This window comes from Oncorhynchus mykiss, chromosome 8 (genome assembly GCF_057628025.1).
Source record: "Oncorhynchus mykiss isolate SJ-2025 chromosome 8, ASM5762802v1, whole genome shotgun sequence".
Classification (NCBI taxonomy): Eukaryota; Metazoa; Chordata; class Actinopteri; order Salmoniformes; family Salmonidae; genus Oncorhynchus; species Oncorhynchus mykiss.
The window spans coordinates 37907212-37930303 of NC_143029.1; the positions used below are offsets into that span (position 1 = coordinate 37907212).

The 23092-nt window shown below is 42.3% G+C and overlaps 2 protein-coding genes across 11 annotated transcripts in view; one reads left to right on the forward strand and one right to left on the reverse strand.

Annotated features, from left to right (window-relative positions):
• The window catches only part of mmut (methylmalonyl CoA mutase), a 34724-nt gene extending 19771 nt beyond the window's left edge, over positions 1 to 14953 (forward strand). For 5 of the 10 annotated variants that reach the window (XM_021612530.3, XM_021612532.3, XM_090243384.1 and 2 more), the window contains 2 exons: positions 7786 to 7953; positions 14071 to 14953. In XM_021612530.3, the coding sequence (XP_021468205.1) occupies positions 7786 to 7953; positions 14071 to 14199 (297 nt within the window). In that variant the 3' untranslated portion in view covers positions 14200 to 14953. Of the gene's footprint in view, positions 1 to 7785; positions 7954 to 13990 lie in introns of all 10 variants that reach the window. The other 5 variants (XM_090243380.1, XM_090243382.1, XM_090243381.1 and 2 more) reach the window with 1 other exon arrangement.
• A 4107-nt stretch (positions 14954 to 19060) lies between these two features.
• The window catches only part of opn8a (opsin 8, group member a), a 29425-nt gene continuing 25393 nt past the window's right edge, over positions 19061 to 23092 (reverse strand). Inside the window, exon 4 of the mRNA XM_021612533.3 lies at positions 19061 to 19572. Coding sequence (XP_021468208.1) covers positions 19207 to 19572 — 366 coding nt within the window. The 3' untranslated portion in view covers positions 19061 to 19206. The remainder of the gene's footprint in view (positions 19573 to 23092) is intronic.

Genomic DNA, 23092 nt, shown 5'->3' on the forward strand with positions numbered 1-23092 from the left:
TAACAATGGGACTCTAATGCAGCAATTGTTAATGCTGCATGCAGACATACCACATCATATTCATACTTGGAAAAAGCCCTTACTATAAATCTGCAGGTGGGTCATATCTTGGTCAATCGTCCTTTTAAACGATTAACGCTGAAATGTGTTTGTGTCTGTGAGTGTGAGTCCATCTGGTCTACTCTAGACCTCTGGAAAGCCTATGGAACATTCCCTACACAGGCATGGCAAACATCAAAGCTGCATACCGGCCAGTTCACTACGTTTCCCCACTCTTCCCTCGTCATTCTCCTAGTGAGGATAGTTAGACAGACACTCCAGTCTTGCTAAAACGTCCCAGCCAATCCCTGAATCGGAAACAACATGAAATGCACTACTTTCATTCATCTGCTTGCCCTGCCCTCATATTTAGTCTCACATTGAAGTGTTTAACCATTTTATTTTCAGGACAACCAGGGCTACAAGAAGAACATAACATTTGCCAAGTAGTTACATTCATGAGTTTTATTGACATGTCAATAAAGAAACGAGGTCTGCCAAGCCAAAACCTGATTTAAAAAAAATAATAAATAATTCTAAGAATGCTCTAAGTACCTAAATTGTTTGCTCAGTGGGAAATGACTATCCAACTAGTCAGTGACAACTGTGTGCAGTTTGACAGCAGTTAAGTGAGCTGCAAACGTGGTTTGCTTAGCTAGCTACATGCCAAATGGATAGGCTACCCTCACGGTTCTGAAATGACATGATCAATTGAAGTTTACTGATCATGAAAAGCATGCAGTTACTTGCTGTATAACTGCCGATAGAGCATGTAGAATAATGCATACAAAAATGTAGTTCTGACTCTGCTCTTCAAGGGCTGATGAGATGATAGAAACGGCACATAGTTGTCTATGGTTTAGTGGAGCTGGGGGTTTCCTTGCCCTCCAGCAGCCGAATCGAACACTGTACCGTAATTGTGACGTTGTATTGATTCAAAACCTATAGAACATACACTTTCCATGACCGGGTGAATCCAGGTGAACACTCTTAATGTCACTTGTTAAGGAGAGGAGACGGGTTAAAGCAGGATTTTTTAAACCTTGAGACAATTGAGACATGGATTGGGTATGTGTGCAATTCAGAGGGTGAACGGGCAAGGCGAAAGATTTAAGTGCCGTTGAACGGGGTGTGGTAGTAGATGCCAGGCGCACCGGTTCGTCTCGAGCTGCAACGCTGCTGGGTTTTTCACGCTCAACAGTTTCTCGTGTTTAGGGAACATTCAGTCTCACATACAGTCATGTTCATGATTATTGGCACCCTTGATAAAGATGAGCCAAAAAGACTGCAAAATAAATAATACAAATACTGTGCTATATTGTATGCTCAAAAACATTGGGGATTTATATTGTTTTATACTAATACAATTGCTCAGATAGAGATTTTATTAAACAAGTAATTATTTTTTTCAAAGACAGCGGTCAAATTTATTGGCACCCCTGTTTTAAATACTGTTGCACCCTCCCATTGCGGGGATAATTCCTCCATACAGAATCTTTCCAGATCCTTGATGTCCTTTGTCTGCTTTTATGGACTGCCCTCTTCAATTCAAACCACAGGTTTTCAATGGGGTTCAAGTCCAAAGACTGAGATGGCCCTTGCAAAATGTTGCTTTATGGTCAATTTACCGATATAGGCTGTGCTCCTTCAGGGCAGCTCACTGCTCAAGCAAAGCGTTAATATATAACATTACCTACAAGCAGGGAGTGCAGTAAGCTATACCAGTCCCCCAAAACAGCAGAACCATACGACAGATATGTGTAGCTACGGCAGAAAGCACTGTTTAAATATTATTAAAGTCATTTTACCTGTGCAAGACTGTATACTATGTGTGAATATTAACCATAGTATACAGTCTTGTAGCATGAGCTGTGCAATGTATGCCTTATATTTCTCGTATGACCCACTGCCGGGTACCCTCACTTGAGGCAAGATGAGCTGTCATCTTGGTATATGAGAATATTCTACTTATCTAACTAGCAACTGTAAGCGGCAGTACGAACCCAGACGCCCTGGGACGCACCGCTGGGTGCTTTCGCTGAAACTAAATGTGTGATCATCTGGTGGGTCTACATTATCTCCTTATTTAACAAGCAACCCTAAGCAATATGACCCAGCCAAACACCTGTAGCAATATGCAATGTACTTACAGTGGGGCAAAAAAGTATTTAGTCAGCTACCAATTGTGCAAGTTCTCCCACTTAAAAAGATGAGAGAGGCCTGTAATTTTCATCATAGGTACACTTCAACTATGACAGACAAAATGAGAAAAAAAATCCAGAAAATCACATTGTAGGATTTTTAATTAATTTATTTGCAAATTATGGTGGAAAATAAGTATTTGATCAATAACAAAAGTTTATCTCAATACTGTGTTGTTGGCAATGACAGAGGTCAAACGTTTTCTGTAAGTCTTCACAAGGTTTTCACCCACTAAGGTCCAAGATGATAACCCTAACTTTTCTTCCTCCGATTTCAAGTTATGGTTTAGGTTAGGCAATAGTATACATGTAAATTGAGGCTGTAGTGTTATTTGAATGCTAATTGTAGCGATCACTTCTTTATAGTCATCATGTATTACCTCCTATTATAATGTGTTATCTTCATGTCTTACATACTACTTCTATCATGTGTTTAAGGCTGCAACTCTTATGCAATGGTGACTGCTAGCACATTTAGGTGTGAGCTGATATTCTTTGCTTCGTTATCTATACACTGTATTGCATATGACATGGCTGCCGATTTATCACATTTGTAGGAGCATGTGCATGGTTAGGTTCAGTAGCTTAATACATGCTGACCAGGGGTGAAAGTAAGGCGGTCTGGTACTGCGTCCCGGCAAAATAAATAATGGGGGTACGCCGTACCGGTAAAACATGAGCCTGTCACAATAATTAAAACAACATGTAAACTATTTCACAATTATTTAGCATTACCGCATGTCAGAGGCATGAAAAATGTGCGAATGGACTTGAAAACGGGTGGTATAGTCGACGATCCAAAATGACAAGGCAGAGGCAGAGATAAGTGGCCGACATCGAGACTCGTTCGCAGCAGTAAACTCTGAAAAAAATTCTGGCCTAATGACAATCACCAAATGCTATTCCACGTTTGGGTGTTTTGTGTTAGAGGTCTCTTTCCATTCACCATACAGACAGTTTAGAGGCTGGAAATACAGTAGGTTGAATGTGCGCGCGTAGTCTAGTAAAGGAGCCCTTTGAAGTGATTGTTTGACAATCAGATAAAAACATAACTGGTTGTGTTTATGCCCCAATTAAAGGTAATACATTTTAAAAGTTAAATGACAAATCTTTACGACTAGTCCCACAGAGATCCTATTGAATTAATAGGGGTTCTATATGGAATTCTATGATTGGGCCCATACCTGGAAGAAATTACATCTACTTTCACCCCTGATGATGACTAGAATGACACGATCACTACAATTAGCATACAATACAATAGCATACGATAAACTAAGAATAGAGTCAGTAAACTGTCACTAGAATAATAATACTACTGGAACACGAAGATACACGGACTACTACCTATGTCAAATGTATGACACATGATTAGAAATGGCTTGACCTAGAACCTACTGCTGCAGATAAGCATGAAGTAAATGTAACTACGTTGACTGAAATGATACCGTCAAATGTATACTAGTCTGACTCATGCTACAGTATGCACTAATGAGCTAGCAGATACTCTGATTTTGCTCAGAGCAGAAAAGCAGTAAAAGTGTCGATACTAGTGCACTAATCCAGACCCGTCTCAAATTAAGAGAATGCATTTCTAGCTTAAACTGTGTAAGGGAATAGGGTTCCAAAGAATAATATTGCCCGAAATAATTTGTACAATATTTAAAGTGTGACTGCCGACGCAAGTCACATGAACTAATGTGACTGGGATGACCCATAAAATGTCAGCTATCACTGATAGAGTGCCTTGCCGTGGTCTCGTGAGCTGCGCGACACAGTGATGGCTACTATCAATATTGATGCTGCACTAAACTAATCACCAGAATCACAGTGATAAGCTCCTGCTCATGATAAGAAAACATGGCTACTCCCTCACTGTATATCGATGCATAGCCTGTATAGCTAGCTTAGCATAGGCTACTCCCTCACTGTATATCGATGCATAGCCTGTATAGCTAGCTTAGCATAGGCTACTTCCTCCTTGTATGGATAAGGGATGATTCTCCATGATGGGGTGTGTGTCACCGAGCACACAGACTCTGCCCGAAAGCTGGCATTGGGAGCAAACAGTAGGCTACTCCCAAGGCTAATTCTACTTAGCTAGCTAGTTTGTAGCCAGCTATTTACTGACAACCTTAGAGCAGCAACATGGTTGATCCTCTCAATCAGCAGTAACTCCTGTCCGCATTGTTTCTTCATTCACTGACACACATCCCAACACCTCCACCCACAAACACCAACAGACCACAACATTCACTACCACACTCACATAGCCCACACCACAACACCTCCACTCACACACACCCACAAACACCAACAGACCACAACATTCACTACCACGCTCACATAGCCCACACCACAACACCTCCACCCACACACACCCACAAACACCAACAGACCACAACATTCACTACCACGCTCACATAGCCCACACCACAACACCTCCACTCACACACACCCACAAACACCAACAGACCACAACATTCACTACCAAACTCACATAGCCCACACCACAAAACCTCCACCCACAGACACCCACAAACACCAACAGACCACAACATTCACTACCACACTCACATAGCCTACACCACAAAACCTCCACCCACAGACACCCACAAACACCAACAGACCACAACATTCACTACCACACTCACATAGCCCACACCACAAAACCTCCACCCACAGACACCCACAAACACCAACAGACCACAACATTCACTACCACACTGACATAACCCACAACACCTCCACCCACACACACCCACATACACCTGTAGACCTCAATATTCAATATCCACAAAAAAGCTGCACACATCCAACCCTTCCCCCTCCTCACACTGACACCCACACACAGCCACGAGAACCTACAAGGTTTACCGCAGCCATGGATGCAAAAATGTATGAAATGCTCATTCTGATTGAAGTAAATCCGTTTTTGAATGAACAGTGATTGTAATTGAAGTAAATTAGTTTTGGAATAAGCAGTTATTATTATTTAAGTAAATCAAAACAGTTTTTTTTAATGGTTCTCAATGTTATAGTCAATGGAATAGATTTTTGGACTGTTTTGTGTTATTTATGTATGCAATCTAATAAACAAATATATATTTTGCTTTTCCTTGTTAGTCCCTTGTTAAGTTCCTTCTGGAAAAATAAAGTTATTCTATTACATTCTATGTCATGCATCTCAATCATTGAAAATGCTATTTCTTAAAAAATGGACACCCAGAACAATTTTCTCCATTGTGCAACAATAAGTATTACATTTTTTTTTTTTTTTTTAGAGCAGGCGCATTATGTTGTCCCTCTTCTGGACAGCCTGGTTACGTGGAGCCACTCTATTGTCTGCAGGATCAGGGACTCGCTCGATGTTATGTGACACAACATGGTCCTCATCCAAGTCCTCTGTGATGCCTTCATGGATGAGGACCATGTTGTGGAGGACACAGGGCACTGGCGATGGCTTCTAGCTCTTCTCCAGCAGCAGCATTCCAGAGGTTGGAGTCTCCTCCATTGGCACTTTAACAGCCCAAAGGACGTCTGTGGATCTGGTTAAATCTTTTGTGCTTGTCCAATAGGTGACTAGTGTCCCTGAATGGGACAATAAGATCCAGGCTTATAGGATAGGCAGACTACCCCCATGAGGTGGTACTGCTCTGGCAAAGGTTAGGCATCGAGGTGAGCCTTAGGGTTGCTGGTTCTGTACACGCGTGCATCCATGCACAGAACCAGCATAGCCCGCGTAGACATGCATGAAACAAACTTTGCTGTCGCACACAGCTTGCAGCTGGAACCTGGGTTGACCTTTCTGGTATATGTAGGCGACCCGGTGTTCGGACTGGCCCCTGATGGGAATGTGGGTTGGATTTTGTCAACTTAATGTTTTGTCCTTCACTACTGTAAGCCAGAGGCAATTAGCAACGATACTATTGTGTATTGTTCATTATAGGCTTACTATTCTCAATGTAGGCTACATTTTATTTTTACATTTGAATTATTTGTTCTAAAGGGGCCATAAATAATATACTTTACCCTACATAAATAGCATTTGGTTGATTATAAAGGACTTATGTCTGGCTGGTTGACTGTACACCCCACCCACCTAGCTGTCTGGTTGGTCAACTAACTTGGCGGCTGGGTGTGCGTTCGTGCTTCTTTATATGGTAGATAGATGACTAGCTACTGTTAAGGGTTGCGTCAATCGGATCTGGTATCAGGATAAATATGACATTGAGTCACCGATTGTATACTATGTACTTTTTATTAGCTAAGCAATAAGTGGTAAATGCAATTTTTGTATATACGGGCTCTCTGTCACACTTCGCAGGGCAAACCGAGAACTGACTTATTCCTGACAAAAATATTATAATATACTCTGACAGAAGTAGTTCCTGCTTCTGAGCCGGCCTGTCACAGAGTAGAGACTGGGTGTGGTTTAAACTCACCCAGCCTATCATTGATTGTTGGCGCACAGGCTGGTCCCAGCCCCCGGGCGCTTCAGCGGTCAGTCGTTGTAGTTGTGTAGAATATCTATGCGCCCATGCTCGATACAGTTATCACGCACCTGGCTCCTGTTATCTAACAAAAGACCGTTTGTTCCCTATACTACGCTCTGTATGTGTCCGTTTTTATGTTATTCTGTATTTTTCCATCACGAGATGGCTCCTGTTATCTAACAAAATACCGTTTGTTCCCTATACTATGCTCTGTATGTGTCCGTTTTTATGTTATTCTGTATTTTTCCATCACGAGATGGCTCCTGTTATCTAACAAAAGACTGTTTGTTCCCTATACTACGCTCTGTATGTGTCAGTTTTTATGTTATTCTGTATTTTTCCATCACGAGAAAGGCCCATGGCCCTGAAACTGTTAACAATGTCTCAAGTCAGCTATGTTGCATAACACATACACCCACACAAGCCAACAGCAAATAATATTCCATCGCATATGATATGGTAACGTGCTATAGTGTATAAAACAGAACCTCACACTACATCATTGGGGATTTTAGTGACACTTTATTTAGGCTACTTTGACCAAAACACGGGCTGTGTAGACATCCAAATTACCAAAACGTTTTTGGGGTTCAACCGAAAATGACACCGAAGGGCGAAGTCGTTGTAGCGAGGGACGACCTCCTCCACATAACCCTCGACTCTTCACCCACTAAAATCTGTAGCCACTCCATGAAATCGGGACCAGGATCTAAAAAGTCAAAAAGCCACAGGTAAAACCAACATTTTACGTGGTCATTACATCGTGTTATCAGCAAGAGTAGCTAAAACTAACATAATGGAATGTTTGTGTTTGAAACAAACACAGTTCGCCACACGCGTTCGCTAATATATTGCTTGTTGAACGTGCCTTGGGGCAGTCTCAGCCTTAAAATACAACACATGATTTAGAAGTAATAAATCAGATCTTATTGAGACGTACAGTATAAGAGGACCACTATATAGACTTCCCACATCATAGGCTGTGGTTCGACTACTAACGTGATGATGACTACTGTTTTTTCATACTACTTTTGTTTCCTCCTCTATAGACCCCCCTGGAGGTGGCCCAGCAGGCGGTAGATGCAGACGTCCACTGTGTTGGGGTCAGCACGCTGGCCGCAGGACACAAGACCCTGGTCCCAGAGCTTATCAAGGAGCTTCGTAACCTCAACCGCCCTGACATCTTGGTCATCTGTGGAGGGGTCATCCCACCTCAGGTAACCTGTGACCCCTAACTCAACCTCAACCACCCTGACATCCTGGTCATCTGTGGAGGTGTCATCCAACCTCATGTACACTGTAACCTTTGACTTGTAGGGAGATGAACCCCGAGAATGTCCTGAGTCTGTCAGTCTTTCTCTTTCTGATACCAAATAATGATCTCCCTCTCCAACGTTACTCACTCAAGCTCTCATAATTAAAACAATTTTTAAAAACGGCAAGAAATATACATATACAGAATATACAACGATCCACCTCTCCCACCATCTTTCTCCTTTCTCTCTGCAGAATACTAAACAATAATAGTGTAAATGACACCAACACGAGCTGCCAGCAGTTTCTCTCATCAAATAGGAAAATAAAGAAGACCAGTTTAGTCTCTCTGCTTGACCAAACAGTAGAATAACCCATAGCCTGCTCGGTTAAACACGACAGATCACTCTGTTCTTAGAGTCCCAGGACGGTGTACAGCCATCTTGTGGAGAGTAACAAAGAGACTAAAGACAGACGAGATCATCCCTGCAACCCCCCAGATAGGAGCACGTTTGTCCACGACCTGCGGTCTCACAGTGGTGAACCATCGACAATATTAGAACACGAAGGCTAGTGTTACAAAACCGATTAACTAGCCTGCTAATATGTATTCTCGCTAAGTCTAGGGGTCCAAGGCCTAGTTACCTGGTCTGTAACCTGATTTAAAGTTGTGCATTTATGTGAGAAATCTGTGTATGAGGACTGTGTTGTATGTACATGTGCCCAGGAGACGGCAAACTTAGCGGGATCCAGGGCCAGCTCCGTCCTGCCTCCCATAGGTCGGCTAACCAGATTTATTGTTTGTTGTTCAAAAGGGTGACCAAAACACACACAGAGAGTGGTGCACACATGGAACATATGAGATGTTTTAATTACTACTAGGCCTGAAGAGTGAGAAAACATTGAGTTAGTTGAGGTAAACACAATCAGGCTGCCTGATGACTATTTCTGATTACCGTCTTAATATACACACAAATGTGCGTGCTTGTGTCTTGGTAGTTTTAACAAATCAGTTGCCTTCTGCAGGGGACCAATGGATGCCATTATAGTGTATTGTGGGATGGAGGTGCTGCTCGGAGTGGGTGTGAATTGGAAAAGTCAAAGCAGTGCAAATAGGAATTGACATCAAAATCCATAGCTCTGCCACTTGATGCCTGGATGCTCACACACACACACACACACACACACACACACACACCTAGTAATAGCTACTGGTGTCCTGTGAGAGAGATGAAACCATTTAGTTTATGTATTCAGAGAGACGTCTCATTTATGAAACCATGTTTCTGTGTTCACACAAATGGACATTAGCCGATTATAGAGCCAACAACAACAAACAAAAAACAGCCAGGGTCAGAGGCCCATGTTGAACACACAAGATTGTATCATAACGAATACAATACCATGAGAACTGCCGCTAACATTCCTAGACGTGACGCGACTGCGTCGCCTTGTCCTTTATGTATAGATAGTGGTATTCATAGTGAATATTTTATTCATAAAGAGCTTTTCTTCAGCTTCGACACTATGCTACAGTATAATAGCTCTGCTATATAGATATCAAAATATTCAGGTTTCTCAGGGTGCATTCACACCAGTGGTGGTTAGTGCCATTAGAGATTAGGGATGGTGTTTTGATAGGTGTACATGATACTCAAATTTGCCTTATACCCATAATGAGGTTGCTACAACCTAGCCTAGAAATTAGCATTTGTAATATAGGTGCACAGGTCTAGAGACAAATTGTGGTAATCAAAGTGAAAGACAGTGACACTTTCAATATCACCTTGCACACTCTTGCCTGCATCTATCTCACCTGGGGTGTAATCATTAGTCCAAACAGTTGCAAACTGCTTTGCAACTAAAACAAGAGTTTTTATTGGACAAATTCAGGTAGGTCCCTCCTTGTTTCATTCCATTTTCTTCAGTTTAGTAACAGAATCGGTGGACTGAATACATCCCTGATCACCTGCACACACAGTTCACTTTCATAGCAGCCACATAAAGCATCATCACTTTACTTGTTGTATAATTCCTTCTATCATCTACGTGCTCTCCTCCTCTTACATTTTCCCTTTGCTTGTGGACTTCAGTGCACAACACAACAGGTGTCTGTTACCAGACGCAAAAACCTCTCCAAGCCAAACCTTCATACCATAACACCTAACCGCTACACAGCCTACATTGTTGTCACCATATTAACATTGTCAACAAACTAAAATTAACACGTTAGTAAACCCACAATCCAAACCTTGTGTACAATCACGCAGTACAGTGTACAGCAACCAGTTTAGCAGGCAATACATTCATAAAACCGAAAGCTTACCTTGACTTGGGACAGATGAGGTGTTGGATAGCCTTAGCCAGTTGGCTAACATAAATACCATTCCTCTCTGTTTGAGTCAGGTTGTTGAGTAGGCTAAATTAGCTGCGTTGGCTAAGTAAGTGAAAGGTATAACAGCATCCACTCTCCTGGGAAGGATTTCTACTAGATGTTGGAACATTGCTGCAGAGACTTGCTTCCATTCAGGCACAAGAGCTTGCTTCCATTCAAGAGTGAGGTCAGGCACTGATGTTGGGCCATAAGGCCTGGCTCACAGTTGGCGTTTCAATTCATCCCAAAGGTGTTCGATGGGTTTGAGGTCAGGGCTCTGTGCAGGCCAGTCAAGTTCTTCCACACCGATCTTGACAAACCATTTCTGTATGGACCTCGTTTTGTTCATGGGGGCATTGTCATGCTGAAACAGGAAAGGGCCTTCCCCAAACGGTTTCCACAAAGTTGGAAACACAGAATCGTCTAGAATGTCATTGTATGCTGTAGCGTTTAGATTTCCCTTCACTGGATCTAAGGGGTCTAGCCCGAACCATGAAAACCATCCCAAGACAATTATTCCTCCTCCTCCAAACTTTACATATGGTACTATGCATTTGGGCAGGTAGTGTTCTCCTGGTATCCCCAAACCCAGATTCGTCCGTCGGACTGGCAACACGTGATTCAATACTCCAGAGAACGCGTTTCTATTAAACCTCTAGAGACCAAGCACGCGGTTTGAACCGGACGCCAAAAATGGTTAAGAAATCTACAAAACTAAAGACCAGAGAAGGCTTCCCCACACTGAAATGGTTACCACTCTGAGACCAGCGAGACCAACAGCGTAAGCTGAAAGGTACTGGATGGCTAGACACTGAAACTTTCTCGAGTGAAGAAGATGAAAACGACACAGGAACATTCAGTCTGCAGCTGTTTAAGTACTTTAGTCTATTACCCTCATCCGAGAAATGGATCTGAAAGATCCACTCTAAAGAACAATTTCCTATCAAACAGCTGTTGGTACGTCTGACATATCCATAATAACAGAGCTACAACTACGAAAGACTTTGATCTCTGGTGGACAAACCAGAGACTTTCTTTCGAATTACTCCCCAGACGGATCAAGTGTTTTCAACGGAGAGACCGCAAAGACATACAGTTGAAGTCGGAGTTTATATACTCTTAGGTTGGAGTCATTAAAACAAATTTCTTGTTAACAAACTATAGTTTTGGCAAGTCGGTTAGGACATCTACTTTGTGCATGACACAAGTCATTTTTCCAACAATTGTTTACAGACAGATTATTTCACTTATAATTCACTGTATCACAATTCCAGTGGGTCAGAAGTTTACATACACTAAGTTGACTGTGCCTTTAAAAGCTTGGAAAATTCCAGAAAATTATGTCATGACTTTAGTAGCTTCTGATAGGCTAATTGACATCATTATCATTCAATTGGAGGTATACCTTAGGATGTATTTCAAGGCCTACCTTCAAACCTAGTGCCTCTTTGCTTGACATCATGGGAAAATCTAAAGAAATCAGCCAAGACCTCAATTCTATACCACCACAAGTCTAGTTCATCCTTGGGAGCAATTTCCAAATGCCTGAAGATACCACGTTCATCTATACGAACAGTCGTACGCAAGTATAAACACCATGGGACCACGCAGCCATCATACCGCTCAGGAAGGAGACGCGTTCTGTCTCCTAGAGATGAATGTACTTTGGTGCAAAAAGTGCAAAACAATCTAAGAACAACAGCAAAGGACCTTGTGAAGATGCTGGAGGAAACCGGTACAAAAGTATCTATAGCCACAGTAAAACAAGTCCTATATCGACATAACCTGAAAGGCCGCTCAGCAAGGAAAAAGCCACTGCTCCAAAACCGCCATAAAAAAGCCAGACTATGGGTGGCAACTGCACATGGGGACAAAGATTGTACTTTGTGGAGAAATGTCCTCTGGTCTGATGAAACAAAAATAGAACTGTTTGGCCATAATGACCATCATTATGTTTGGAGGAAAAAGGGGGAGGCTTGCAAGCACACCATCCCAACAGTGAAGCACGGGGGTGGCAGCATCATGTTGTGGGGGTGCTTTGCTGCAGGAAGGACTAGTGCACTTCACAAAATAGATGGCATCATGAGGAAGGAAAAGTCTGTGGATATATTGAAGCAACATCTCAAGACATTAGTCAGGAAGTTAAAGCTTGGTCACAAATGGGTCTTCCAAACGGACAATGACCCCAAGCATACTTCCAAAGTTGTGGCAAAATGGCTTAAGGACAACAAAGTTGAGGTATTGGAGTGGCCATCACAAAGCCCTGACCTCAATCCTATAGAAAATTTGTGGGCAGAACTGAAAAGGCGTGTGCGAGCAAGGAATGGGCCAAAATTCACCCAATTCATTGTGGGAAGTTTGTGGAAGGCTCCCCGAAACGTTTGACCCAAGTTAAACAATTTAAAGACAATGCTACCAAATACTAATTGAGTGTATGTAAACTTCTGACCCACTGGGAATGTGATGAAAGAAATAAAACCTGAAATAAATCATTCTCTACTATTGTTCTGACATTTCACATTTTTAAAATAAAGTGGTGATCCTAAGACAGGGATTTTTTTTACCAGTATTAAATGTCTGGAATTGTGAAAAACTGAGTTGAAATGTATTTGGCTAAGGTATATGTAAACTTCCGACTTCAACTGTACACACGTAAATATGTACAATGCAATTATTTTGAATTAGCGGCCGTTCATGTGCAAAGTATTCCCGCTCTTTATCTGCCAAGCTGTCATATCGGGTTTAGTCCACTAGGGACTTTTCATTGCATTATGTAGTAATCAATGTGTAAACTATTCTGTTTGTGTGTTTATGTAATCCTGTGTGATTATTTAGTTAGTTAGTAAATAAATAATTAAGCCACTTTGTATATCGCTGATTCATAATTTATGCTAGGGTCCGTGCAGACATCCAAGGATTTTGCGACATTCAGAATGAGACTGATAGAAGGCAAATAAGAATTAATGACTTGACTGTGACTGATGTAAGAGATATTTATATCTTTAGAGTTTAGTCGGAAGATAGTAACTCTTACTTTTTTCCGTGGTGCCCCAGATTACTACTTAATTAATTGTTACATGAGTAATTTAATCGCGTAATAATTTAACGTGGTATGTAATTATTTGATAAAATAGCAGTCAATCACATTAAAAAATAACAGTCAAAGACACGACACCATTCTCCTGCTAATGTTTGTCTATGGAGTTTGCATGGCTGTGTGCTCGATTTTATACACCAATTAGCAACGGGTGTGGCTAAAATAAGCTGAATCCACTCATTTGAAGGGGTGTCCACATACTTTTGTATATTTTAGTTTAGCTGTCCTCTGGCTAAGCAATGGTGCTACCCTGTTGGGGCTACTGTTTACCTTCATTTCAAAACAGTGTGTTTTTAATCAGTGAATATATTTAGTTTTTTTTATTTTTTATTCACTGAGTAGAATGGTCTTCCCCTTCTTCCTATGAAGATCATCTGCTGACTCACACGTTGGTTATACGCTGGTATTAAGGGAGATAATGGTTCTAGTAAAGTTTTACTGTCTCTGCATGGTCTGTTAAAAAATGAAATGCACTTCATCCTCATTCCATTTTGGTCTGAGAATGTGTGTCTGTAACACTATGTTGCAGGACTATGAGTTCCTGTACCAGAGAGGTGTGTGCTGTATCTTTTTACAGTATATAACTCCATGCTGTATGTTTCTCTACAGGACTATGAGTTCCTGTACCAGAGTGGTGTGTGCTGTATCTTCGGCCCCGGGACGAGAATCCCTCAGGCTTCAGTAGAGGTGATAGACAACATTGAGAAGAGCCTGGACAAGATCCGCCAGGCCATGTAGACAGATTGCTGATGAACAATATAACTCAATAATAGAGTGTGTGTGTGTGTGTGTGTGTGTGTACGTGTGTACACAGCGATGGGAAGAAGGTGCAAACATCGGCTTGTGATCCCTGCACAGGTTGATAGAATAGCGCAATGAGATTGTGACATGAATATATTCATAATGACTGTGTAAATTTTGTCCTAAACCACAACCAATAATATACAGTTTAGTCTACAGATCTCTTAGTCTGTCTTCATCAGCGTTTCTCAATCCATTTCTGGAGGACACCCCTGTTCATCTAATCAAGGACTTGGTGATTGGTTGTGTACAGTAAGTGCTGGGTTTGAAAACGTGTTCTTTCTGAGCACTCCCCTAAGGATAGATTGTGAAACACTGATATGGGGCGGCTGGTAGCCTAGTGGTTAGAGCGTTGGACTTGTAACCGAAATCGAATCCCCGAGCTGACAAGGTAAAAATCTGTCATTCTGCCGCTGAACAAGGCAGTTAACCCACTGTTCCTAGGCCGTCATTGAAATTAAGAATTTGTTCTTAACTGACTTGCCGAGTTAAATAAAGGTAAAGAAATAAAGTAAATATAGACAGATGTTTGTGAAAACTGAAAATATAATAGTGTGAAATCTGCACAGGATATTATGGTAGAACAAGGAGATTGTGGAAATATTCGTAATAACTTTTATCTAAAGTCCATGTTATCTAAACTCACTGAATTTATGTTGTCAATAAAAATAATGTGATACGTTTGCTGTAACAGCTTAAGGTTTTCCATGGTTCAGATGAGATATTGAATCTGATCAATAAGATCATTAACTTTAACAAAACTTATCTTGATTACTTATCAATTTGGGTTTTTACTGCTGGCTAACTTCAAAATTACTTTGCGCGTAGTATCGCGAAGATACACTACCGTATGACCTTTTTATTTATCCAGGTAGATTATAGAGAAGTTGAGAACACATTCTCTTTAACAATAACAACCTGGCAATAGGATAGTCATTTGGCATATTAGGTCATTTCTCTCACAATCATTTTTACTTTCTCTCTTCCTTGTTCTGTGTGAAAATGAGAAACATGCCAGACCCTTTAACCCCAGAACTCGCCCTCAGACAAATGGTAATGACTAAATTGAATACATTGACACCGGGAACAAATTCTGACTTGGAAGTCCTAAGAGCAGCTTTGACCCCCATACGTAAATCACTTATTATGTAACAATGGGTTGGAGATTTACCTGATTCTCACTTCTCCAGTTAGAGATTCTAACTGATAGAGAGATTACCTCAAGCAGGACAGATCAGACATGTTAGACAATACAAAGTGGGCCGTTGCTGGCTATGTTACTGTATGTATTTGGTCAGATATCCTTTTGCCTTTATGTTCAAGCTTTTGTATTGTCTCTTATTTTTTGAATTGTCTGCTGGAGCTTTGAACCAGTTTATTGGAATAAGAGTTGAGTGCTGTGGAGACTGATTACATATCCGCTGATTGCCATCGACTTGCTCATGTCTCGGCTCTCGATAACATAAAGCTCAACAGCTCTCTCTTTCTCTCTGTCCATCCCCACTTAGCCACACTCAAACCCCATCCAGAAACAACATCTAGCCTTTAAGGACTTCTGTAGCTTGATTTTTATCAGATTGGAATGAACCATTATGGCAATTTGCCTTTCAGAGTGTGGATTTGCTAGCATATTTGGTTATTCCTACACAATAGCTTGAAGTACCTAGGGCAGGGGTCTCCAACAGGTCTAACAACAGCTACCTGTAGCTCGCAGCCCACATATGAGAGCTGGTTTCATACTAGAAACGGATGGAGACCCCTGACCTAGGGGATTAAGAGCTAAGGGTTATTTCTAGATAGGTCTACAGTATCTGTAATATAGAGCAGTGGAGGCTGGATGGAGGCGCTATAGGAGGATGGCCTAGTAATGGCTGGAATGGAATTAATGGAACGGTATCAAACACATCAAATGTACTGCAACCATGTTTGACTCTGTTCCATTTACTATATTTTAGCTATGACAATGAGCCTGTCCTCATATAGCTCCTCCCACCAGCCTCCGCTAATATTGAAGAAACACTATGAGAATGGGCAGTCAGAGAAGCAATCTGAAACAGAGTGCAGAAAACAAACCAGCTAAACATATGAAGACCAAGCAGTTGAAACGTTGAAAGCAGTAAACTGTTTGCTCCTCTGCTTTTGATATCAAATATCAATCTTTTCTGACATCTGAGCAGTGGAGCTGTAGGCAGAATTCCTTATCCAATAAGTTCATTCATGAATACACATGTAAGAAAGAGAGATCATCTATAAGAAAGATCAGGAAACATTTTGTTTGTGTATTTAACCCCTTATTTTTGGCACTAAACAGTCTCCATATATACTTCCATAGATGTTTTTAGCTGTTACCGGGTGACTTTCAGACGAGTCTTGTGAGGCCTGTGGGTGTCCTATTAGTGTGCCGCCTAAACTGTTTGGAGGCTACAGACAGAAGTTGGTAGATTGGCTGTACCGACTTCAGACAAGTCCCAAGATGGAGATCCCCATCATGTTCGTGAGGGTCTCGTCTTTCCATAGAGGGGTCAGTTTTTTGGGCAAAGCCATTGGGAAACTGCAGACGTTTTCGCGAGAAGACTGATTTTCAGGATGTCTCATGGTCTGACCAACACCGGTCTAGCTCTGTCACCTTTCACCGCAGATGCAGAAGTGTGACATCTGAGGGGCCTCCCGAGTGGCGCAGTGGTCTAAGGCACTGCATCGCAGTGCTAGCTGTGCCACTAGAGATCCTGGTTCGAGTCCAGGCACTGTCACAGCCGGCTGCGACTCGGAGACCAATGGAGCGGTGCACAGTTGGTCCAGTTTGGCCGGCAGGGATATCCTTGTCCCATCACGCTCTAGTGACTCCTGTGGCGGGCCGGGCGCATGCACACTGACACGGTCGGCAGGTGTTTCTTCCAACACATTGTTGTGACTGGCTTCTGGGTTAAGTGGGCATTGTGTCAAGAAGCAGTGCGGCTTGGTTGGGTTGTGTTTCGGAGGACGCATGGCTCTCAACCTTCGCCTCTCCCATACGGGAGTTGTAGCGACAAGACTGTAACTACCAATTGGATACCATGAAAAAGGGGTAATAAAATAAAAAAGAAGTGCGACATCTGGCTTAAACTGATGCATTTTGATGGGGATTTTTTTATTATGCTAATTCAATTTCAGCAAAGGTGTGGATATTGACTCTAGGGGGTTTTAATAACTCAATGCAATATTTAGAATTTTGCACACAATATTAATGCAAACAAAGATGAATTTAGATGAAGAAACAGGATCTATTAATGTCAAAATGTCAGGGTCTCCGTTACAACATTCAACAAAAAACATTCTATTGTCAGAGGAGTTGAGTTTCAGGGCATGCAGAGGAAAAGAAGATCATATTTTTCAAGATTTTCAATTTTTTTTCAAGGTTTTCTTGAAAAATAGACAAACATTGGCAGTAGAATAGCCTTAATGAAGAGCTCAGTGACTTTCAACGTGGCACCTTCATAGGATGCCACCTTTCCAACAAGTCAGCTTTCTGCCCTGCTAGAGCTAACCCAGTCAAGTGTAAGTGCTGTTATTGTGAAGTAGAAGTGTTTAGGAGCAACAAAGACAGAGAAAAAAATATGCTTTTCTAAAGCTGTTTGATTTTCTCAGAGTAGCTCTGTTACAATCATTAGAGGTCACACAAACAAGGTCAGATGTGAAAAACGCTTCCTGAAGTTTCCAGCCGCCTCCAAAATGGCACACTATTCCCTATTCCTAACATGGTTCACAACCACTGCCACATCAGAATAATATTAGCTACATAGGTCTCTATCTAAAAGTAGTGGACTATGTAGGGAATAGGGTGCAATGTCAGATTAGCTCTCCTCTTTTAACTTGATGGTTCCTGAGGCTTCTATTGGGGACAAACTCACAGAACACTCTAGACATGGGGAGGATAGTCAAGAAGGCTGTCTCGTAGCCTGCCAATGCTACAATATCCAACAAGTCTCTCAAAACAGGAAGAAAGGGACCAGAACTATGGCCACAGAGACCATTGTAAATGCTCATAGCGACCATTGTGAATGGCCATAGTGACCATTGTGAAGTTTAAGTTCAATGCTACAGTACCTCACAACAACATTCAACAATAAAGTGAACTTTACAATAACACTTAAAGGGGCATTATGTCATATTTTTGCATTTTCATTTCAGAAAATGTCCTTAATATATCTGTGGTAATAGTGTAATGTTTCACAATATTTGTTCAAAAATGAATCAATTGGGGCCCACACAAAGTTACATGATGATGGTGCAGTCCTCCTATTTGACAACAAAAGCTGGTCTGTCTCTTGTTGTCAAATTGGAAGGCAGGACCCTCCCTCTCTTCCATCAGAATCACTCAGAGGCATGGTTAACTCCTCACAAGCACAATGAACAATGGCTGAAATGGTGTGCAAAACTGAAAGTAAAAGAGACTCATAACTTGACTTGCTCTAAGAAATTTACTTGCTATTTCCTGGTTGCTAAAATTCTACATCGTAAGTGGAATTGTTAGTGTTGTAGCAGTGCAAATGTTGCAATTCACCCAGTTTCCTTTAAGGGGCTTCATTCTACATGATATTCCTTTAACTTCAAGCCAAAAAACACAATGCTTTACAACTTTTTTATAAACATGTATGAGCCCTTATAATACCTTATTACAATGATTATAATATGTGATGTGTCTTATGACTGCATCATAATACATTTTGTCTGTTGACTTCAAGTAAAGTGTTACTTTGTTGGTCACGTGGCGAGGACGAGGCTATGACCTAGTAGTGTGTGCTAGAATGACAGTGAAGAAACGCAGTTGATTAACTCGCACCCCATCCATTTCTGACCCTTTAACGCACACTCACACACACAGTCTTAACCCTTTGATGGGTACGGACCAATGTTCAAACAGGTCGTGTTCCAATACTTTTTTAACAGGAGCTTGTCAGCTCTTTCTCAGACTCTTTCCAGCTCCGCAGTTCCCAACTTCCCCACCAAGGGAGCTCTATTCTTATCATCCGGAAAGCTCTGTAGTAGGTCAGACCTTACACTCTGCCTGCCCTCTCCTGTCTCCCTACACGAAGGTGAGTCTGGTTGGGCAGAGCAGCAGATCAGGACCTGGAGCTGGCGTCTAAAGGAGCGTCTGAAGATGTAGTAGATGAAAGGGTTGTAGGCCGTGGAACCTTTAGCGAACAGGCAGGGCAGCAAGGAGACCACGGGGGCCAGGCTGTCCTTCCCCTTGGTGTGGAACATACTCCAAAAGCTGAGCACCACGTAGGGAGACCAGGCTACGATGAACCCAGAGCTGATCAACACCGCCATCTAGGGTGAAGAGGAGAGGGGGAGGAGATAAGGGAGAGGGGGAGGAGAGAAAAGGAGAGGGGAGGCGTTTGCCTGTCAAAAACATAGCATAGACTATGTTTACAGCCATGTCAAACTTCTTAACCTGAGGCAGCCAAATTTGACAGGGACTAAAGCGTTTCTCGTGATCTAGACTTGTACGCTTTGTCACAGTCAGTCATGAGCTCTGCTTGAGCCCCATGTCTGAAAGACCCTAAGTAGTGGAACCAGCGTGAAATAGGGTTTTGCCCGGATAAATATAATTTTCCAAAATGTCAGCAAAACTGGTACTGTTTTGATATCTAACCAGAGTTGTATAATTCATCCTTTGTAAACAAACAAACAGCGCAAAAACAAAGTAATATCTTTCCAGGTGGGATAGCTAGCGAGTGGATAAATCATGCCTCTCCATAATGTCAATATGCCTTGTCCATTGCTGTTCTGGTTAGTGATTATTGTCTTATTTCACTGTAGAGCCTCTAGCCCTGCTCAATATGCCTTAGCCAACCCTTTAGTTCCACCTCCCACACATGCGGTGACATCAGCTGGTTTAAATGTTTCTAGAGACAATATCTCTCTCATCATCACTCAATGCCTAGGTTTACCACCAATGTATTCACATCCTACCATACCTTTGTCTGTACATTATGCCTTGAATCTATTCTATCGTGCCCAGAAACCTGCTCCTTTTACTCTCTGTTCCGAACATACTAGTCGACCAGTGCTTATAGCCTTTAGCCGTACCCTTATCCTACTCCTCCTCTGTTCATCTGGTAATGGAAAGGTTAATCCAGGCCCTGCACTCCTATACCCCAGCCTTGGTTTCATGCATGTTAACATTAGAAGCCTCCTCCCTAAGTTTGATTTATTCACTACTTTAGCACACTCTGCCAACCCGGATGTCCTAGCCATGTCTGAATGCTGGCTTAGGAAGACCACCAAAAACCCTGAAGTTTCCATCCCTAACTATAACATTTTCCGACAAGATAGAACTGCCAAAGGGGGCAGAGTTGCCTGCAGAGTTTTGTCTTACTATCCAGGTCTGTACCCAAACAATTAGAGCTTCTACTTTTAAAAATCCACCTTTCCAGAAACAAGCCTCTCAATGTTGCTGCTTGCTATAGACCACCCTTTGCCCCCAGCTGTGCCCTGGACACCATATGTGAATTGATTGCTCCCCATCTATCTTCAGAGCTTGTGCTGCTAGGTGACCTGAACTGGGACATGCTTAACAACTCAGCTGTCCTACAATCTAAGCTTGATGCCCTCAATCTAACACAAATTATCAATGAACCTACCAGGTACAACCCCAAATCCGTAAACATGGGCACCCTCAAAGATATCATCCTAACCAACTTGCTGATAATGACTAAAATATTCCATCCTGAAACCATATAACTGTATGAAATATGTTAGTCATAATCCAATAATCTGTGTGACTAGACCTTTTAAGACTAGGCCACTGTGTTACTATTTCGCAATATGAGCCGGGTATAGTTGAGACATTGAAGGACAACTGAACTGTCGACTTGTGATAACGGTGAAACTAATAACTGGAAAGAGGCCTCACCACCCTAGGGAGGAGAAAAACTGTTAGAAACGGCTAGGCTTGCAGAAGATAATGAAACATGTTGCAGAAGTGTGATAAACAATGCATGTGAACTGTGGAAAAATACAGCCCACCTAAAGCGAGGTGGAGCTTCTACTGATGTGAGTTCATTTGTGTGTGTGTGTGTGCAATAAAAAGACTGTTCTCATTTTGAAGACAGAGCGCTCTCTGAATAAAGTACTGATCCATTGCAGGCTGAGACTTTGTCTGTTTCTTTGAACTGGAGATTTACAACCTTCAGGATTTAGACAGAGATAATAAAATAGTTCAGTTAGAACATTGAGGATAGACATTCTCGTGACACTTGCCCTCTAAAGACACCTCTGCTGTTTTCAACCAAGATCTCAGCGATCACTGCCTTCATCCGTAATGGGTCTGCGGTAAAACAACCACCCCTCATCACTGTCAAACGCTCCCTAAAACACTTCAGCGAGCAGCCCTTTCTAATCGACCTGGCCCGGGTATCCGGGAAGGATATTGACCTCATCCCATCAGTTGAGGATGCCTGGTTATTATTTAAAAGTGCCTTCCTCACCATCTTAAATAAGCATGCCCAATTCAAAAAATGTAGAACCAGGAACAGATATAGCCCTTGGTTCACTCCAGACCTGACTGCCCTTGACCAGCACAAAAACATCCTGTGGCGTACTGCATTAGCATCGAATAGCCCCCGTGATATGCAACTTTTCAGGGAAGTTAGGAAACAATATACACAGGCAGTTAGGAAAGCTAAGGCTAGCTTTTTCAAACAGAAATTTGCATCCTGTTGCACATACTCAAAAAAGTTCTGGGAGAATAAGAGCACCTCCTCCCAGCTGCCCACTGCACTGAGGATAGGAAACTGTCACCACCGATAAATCCACTATAATTGAGAATTTCAATAAGCATTTTTCTACGGCTGGCCATGCTTTCCACCTGGCTACCCCTACCCCGGTCAACTGCCCTGCACCCCCCACAGCAACTCGCCCAAGCCTCCCCATTTCTCCTTCACCCAAATCCAGATAGCTGATGTTCTGAAAGTGCTCCAAAGTCTGGACCTCTACAAATCAGCCGGGCTAGACAACCTGGACCCTCTCTTTCTAAAATAATCTGACGAAATTGTTGCAACCCCTATTACTAGCCTGTTCAACTTCTCTTTCGGATCATCTGAGATTCCCAAAGATTGGAAAGCTGCCGCGATCATCCCCCTCTTCAAAGGGGGAGACACTCTAGATCCAAACGGCTACATACCTATATCTACCCTACCCTGCCTTTCTATGGTCTTCAAAAGCCATGTTAACAAACAGATTACCGGCCATTTTGAATCCCACCGTACCTTCTCCGCTATGCAATCTGGTTTCAGAGCTGGTCATTGGTGCACCTCAGGCATGCTCAAGGTCCTAAATGATATCATAACCGCCATCGATAAGAGACATTACTGTGCAGATGTAGTCATTGACCTGGCCAAGGCTTTCGACTCTGTCAATCACCACATTCTTATCGTCAGAGTCAACAGCCTTGGTTTCTCAAATGACTGCCTTGCCTGGTTCACCAACTACTTCTCTGATTGAGTTCAGTGTGTCAAATCAGAGGGCCTGTTGTCCGGACCTCTGGCAGTCTCTATGGGGGTGCCACAGGGTTCAATTCTCGGGCCGAATCTCTTCTCTGTATACATCAATGATGTCGCTCTTGCTGCTGGTGATTCTCTGATCCACCTCTACGCAGACGACAAAATTCTGTATACTTCTGGCCCTTCTTTGGACACTGTGATAACTAACCTCCAGATGAGCTTCAATGCCATACAACTCTCCATCCATGGCCTCCAACTGCTCTTGAATGCTTGTAAATAAATGCATGCTCTTCAACCGATCTCTGCCCCTGCACGTCCAGCATCACTACTCTGGACGGTTCTGA